General features: G+C 38.7%; 1 protein-coding gene across 1 annotated transcript; it reads left to right on the top strand.

Annotated features, from left to right (window-relative positions):
* The first annotated feature begins 324 nt into the window (after nt 1-324).
* On the top strand, nt 325-1,398 carry LOC111032569. Its single transcript, XM_022312949.1, has one exon. It carries the CDS (start codon nt 325-327, stop codon nt 1,396-1,398), a length of 1,074 nt encoding a protein of 357 aa, XP_022168641.1.
* The last annotated feature ends 3,979 nt before the right edge of the window (nt 1,399-5,377 follow it).

The raw sequence follows: 5,377 nt of genomic DNA, 5'->3' as shown, positions 1-5,377 counted from the left end.
GAAAAGAGTCACTTCCATTGACCTAAACCCGCTCGGTGTCACGGTAAAAGGTGCCAAGCGTTCCAAGGCGGGTGGCATCATTATTGAAGTAGACGGGAAGGAGGATGCCGACAGGCTGGCAGATGGGATTAGGGAGGCCGTTGGAGCAACAGCAGCCGTTAGGAGACCGACAAGAAGCACACCTATTCTTATCAGGGACGTACCGAACTGGATAGAAGAGGCAGAAGTTGTGTCGCATCTGGTACGCTTTGACAGCTGTTTCGGTGACTGTCAAATACGTATATCGGAAACCCGGCAGGCAGAACAGCTTTCTGCCGAATACCGATGAAGGTGGCATCAAAGGTTGCGGATGCATGGGGCGACTGGTGCCGCAACACTCGAGGGGACGATCTGAGCACCCTGTTCAGCTCTCTAGGACTGCAGGTCCTAAACGAAGGATCAAAGCCAACTTTTGTGGGTATAGGAAGAGGCTCCATTGTCGACCTTACCGTGGTGTCTGAGTCACTTGTAGGTCACGTTTCGGGGTGGCACGTCTGCGACGAGGTGGAAAGCATGTCTGACCATCAGTACATCGCTTTCACACTGGAGGCTTCCAGAAACGGCGGGCCCACGAATCCATGGGTGCCGAGGGGCTGGAAGACAGATGGTGAGATCAGCAGCCAAGACGTGGAAATTGGACTCCTTCTGGAGAAATGGACCGGCGAACGTGCACTGTTTGCTGCATCTGCCAACGCCGACCAGCGTGCGCGGGCTGTCCAACAGTCCATTACCGTGGCCTGCGACTTCGCCCTTAGGCGCCTTACCCCTAGCCCTCCGGGGAAACCCCCAGCCTATTGGTGGATCGCCGATATTGCCTCGAAACGTAGAGTCTGCGTGGCGGCAAAGCGAGCTAAGACGAGGTGCATTGCAAAAGTCCACCGGCGTCGTGCACGTGGTCAAAACTCAATCAGCGAAGAGGAAGCTGCGACCGCAACAAACGCCATCTACAAGGAAGCTCGTAAAGGACTGAAATACGCCATCGCGCAAAGTAAGACAAGGTGTTGGAACGAATTGCTCTCAACAATCGACAGCGACCCATGGGGAAAACCCTACAAGCTTGTTGCTCGTAAGCTTCAGGGTCCTTCCCCAACAAGCAAGATGGAATGTGAGTCGGTACGGCGGATCACGGACGTGCTTTTTCCCCTCCATCAGCCGATGACAACGCAAGTCCTCCAAGCCACTGAGATGCCTCCCCCCTTCACCATCGAAGAGGTAAACATAGCGGTGGAAAGAGCGAAACGGAAAAATACCGCTCCGGGTAGCGTATTAGGAAACCCAGGACGCCACAGCGCGGCTCTTGAATATCGTGTTCCCATTGGTGCAATTCAAATTTCGCGCGTTTTCTATTATCAGCATTAATCATTATCAATTTATAATCATAATTATAATTATAATTATAATTTATTTATCCATTTTAATAGTATGTACCTACTATATTAAACAATATAATATTGGAAATTCAAAATACAGCTATTATAATTTAATGTAAAAAAATTTTAAAAAAATGTAGAATACATGATTAGTATTCACTAGCTGTAATATATTAGTTATTATTTTATGGGTAACTAATAATATGCGTGAGCAATATGACTATAGTTAGTAATTATAGCCTATAGGTAAGCCTAGTGATGTAAAATTTAAAATACAAATACATTTATCTCGGTAGTAAATTTGCATAATAATCTGCTGTTAAAAATTTGTATGAGTATTAATTATTTAGTATTTAAGTATAGTATTAATCTGAGTATAAATTATGAGTGTGCCTATATAAACGTTTTCTACATTTATTGATTTTTCTATTTTTTGAAAGTAGTCATTAAGTTTTAAAGTTTAAATGTTATCTTGTTCAAATACAAGTCAGAACTATTGACTATTGTCTATTTATAAATTGATAAATACCTATGTTTTATTTAACATGTAGATTGTAGGTGAGTAACTCTAAGTAGGTATATTTTAATTTAATTTAATATTCACTCTAGATATATGTTATACAATATATTATAAGTACTGACAATTCTTTACATGTTAAAACAATATTAAAACAAATGAGAGATAGTATTTTAGTCTTTATTAATAAAACATAAATAATTTAGTGTCCTCTGCCATGGGACTTAGCATTTAATTGGCCTAAGTTAATATTTTGTTTTCTATTATCAGCATTAATCATTATCAATTTATAATCATAATTATAATTATAATAATCGGTACCTACATCGATCGTTAGTCTGCAATTATTCACATTTAATTATGGATAAGTTAATAAATTATTTAAATGATCATAATATCATTGCTGTTGTATCCGATGAATTATTGTCTACTAAGATTTCGGAAGCCCTTATACTTAGAGCTAACATTAATGATGTTAACCAAGTTGAACATTTCATCATGCTCTATCAAGAGTTTACAAAAACGCAGTGGATTCGTATTGGTCAACTAGACAATCCATCAAGGTACCTCAGTAAAATTAATTTTATAATTTTATTGCTCCGCAGTAGTAATTTTTTTTTGTTTTTTTTAGAGTTGTATTTCATAAGTATTGGGCATGCCAGCACAGTAAAGTGAATAAAGCAAAAGATACACAAACTACTAGAAACACATTGTGTGATGCCAAAATCGACATCCTAATTTAAAAAAATAACCGCAACACAAGAAAGAATGATACATTTTTACAAAGGGACCCCCCACTTTGTGCAAAAATATCATTATATCAAAACCATAACCACTCATTAAATACAAGTGGTTCAATTAAATTTTTACGAGTAACACATGAAGTAATTAATATTTATTTAAATTTTAAATACATACACAATATATTATATAATTTAAATTAGGTATTTATTTAGGCATATGTAGGTATAATATAAATTAGATTTATATAATATATTTCATAAAATTGAATAATTATGCCTAACAATATAATATATACAGTTAAAAATATTTCAATATAAATTTACAAATACATAAAAATAATCATACAAATAATTATTACAGAATATAAAATATTAACTTTACAGTAATACCTAATTTATATTATAATAATTTATGAAATTTTAGCTGAATCTATTTACTTGTTCTTAAAAAATGCATAACACCCTTAAAATACACATTTAAAATAATAGTTCTTATACATTCGTTTAAGGTGGAAGAAGTATTCTTCGAATATTTTAATAATGGAATGGGTGCATCTGAAGCATTGCGATTTCATGAAAGCAAAATATTATTGGAAGATAATTGCTGGGAGACATTAGCAAATGGCTCCAAAAATCCAATTAAAGAAACCGTTGCCTATTTACACAAAAAATGGAGACAAAATAATTTTGGTTGTGTAAATAACCCATTGGACAAATTAATGGAAAAGAATCCATCATATGCTGAACGGGGTAAATAATAAATATTTATATATTTTTATAAGTAAATTTAAAAAAAGTAAATACTTAATTTTATAATATATTTGTTTAGTCCATATAATCAGAAACAAAATATTTTATTTTTTAATTCTAGGTATTTCAATAGTTATACATAAAGAACAACCATGGGCTGTCTTAGTAGTTACCCCACTCATGAAAAGAGTGCAGCTTTTATCGTCATCAAAAGAATTGGTTTTCTGTGATAGTACAAGTAGCTGTGATACAATGGAAACTACTCTGACTACAGTACTTTCAGTAAGTAACGCCGGTGCAGTTCCTATTGGAATGCTGATGCATGAAGGCCAATCATGTGAAGGATATAAAAATGCTTTTGGTCTCCTTAAAAAACATTACCCGTTGTGCTTTGGTGGCAATGGGGTGAGTTATTATAATACACAACACATATTATCTTTAATACCTTGAGTGTTGGTATTGATATGCTGATGGATTAAAATTATAGGCGCCTATTGCATTTATGACTGATGACTCTGCCGCAGAAAGATCAGCACTGAAGCAAGTTTGGCCATCATCTAGACTACTTTTATGTACATTTCATGTTTTACAAAAAGAATGGGGATGGCTACATGAAATGAAGAATATGGTATTGAAGGAAAAACGTTTACCCCTAATGCGGATGTTTCAAAAAGTAAATANTGGAACGAATTGCTCGCAACAATCGACAGCGACCCATGGGGAAAACCCTACAAGCTTGTTGCTCGTAAGCTTCAGGGTCCTTCCCCAACAAGCAAGATGGAATGTGAGTCGGTACGGCGGATCACGGACGTGCTTTTTCCCCTCCATCAGCCGATGACAACGCAAGTCCTCCAAGCCACTGAGATGCCTCCCCCCTTCACCATCGAAGAGGTAAACATAGCGGTGGAAAGAGCGAAACGGAAAAATACCGCTCCGGGTATGGATAATATAAATGGGAAGATAATTAACGTTGTCCATCAAATATGCCCGTCCATGCTGCTAGGGTTATACAACCAATGTATTAAAGAAGGTGTCGTCCCATCTGGCTGGAAGAGAGCTCGCGTAATTCTCCTAAAGAAGGGTAACAAACCTGAAGGAGAACCTTCGTCGTACAGGCCCATCTGCCTCCTGAACGTCTTAGGAAAAATTTTTGAGTCTCTGTTGGTGGCAAGGTTACACGAGCACACAGTGAGTAAAGGCGGCTTGTCCCCCAACCAATTCGGATTTACCAAGCAAGTCGGAACTGATGACGCGGTGCGGAAACTCCAGGAAACGATCTTTTCCGAAATCAATTATCCCTCGGCTAAGTTTTGTGTGGCGATCAGCCTTGATATAAAGAATGCCTTCAACTCGATCGGATGGAACGAAGTCATGATGGCACTTAACCATGCCGGAGTTCCAACGTACATAAAGAAAGTTCTCCAAGACTACTTCTCAGGGAGGTCCGCCGAAACTACAGCTGGAGACCAAAAAGTCGAGATCCAGGTGTCATTCGGTGTCCCTCAGGGCTCTGTCATCGGCCCATTTCTCTGGAACCTGGCCTACGATCGAGTCCTCCGTCTGCAGCTTCCTTCTGGGTCTAGTCTCATCGGCTTCGCTGATGACACCCTAGTAATCAGCTCGGGAAAAACTATCCCAGATCTAGAAAGAATTACTAACGAGACACTTGCTCTGGTTTCTGATGAGATCAAGGACATAGGCCTCACTCTATCAGTGAACAAAACAGAGGCGATATGTTTACCAATAAATACAAATACGATGTCCCGAGGATAGTACTCGATGGACAAGTCATCCAGCCGAATAACGAAATGAAATACCTTGGGATAGTAGTGGATCGTAGCCTCCTATTCAAGGTCCACATCGAAGAAGCGGCCAGGAAGGCGGAAAAGATGGCAAACGCCCTTGGAAGACTTATGCCAAACCTGGGAGGCCCCAAAGAGTCAAGAAGGAAGCTGTTT

This window comes from Myzus persicae, unplaced genomic scaffold, assembly GCF_001856785.1.
Source record: "Myzus persicae strain clone G006 unplaced genomic scaffold, MPER_G0061.0, whole genome shotgun sequence".
Taxonomy (NCBI): domain Eukaryota; kingdom Metazoa; phylum Arthropoda; class Insecta; order Hemiptera; family Aphididae; genus Myzus; species Myzus persicae.
The sequence above is the reverse complement of the archived record's forward strand: the minus strand, read 5'-3'. Positions and strand labels throughout refer to the sequence as shown.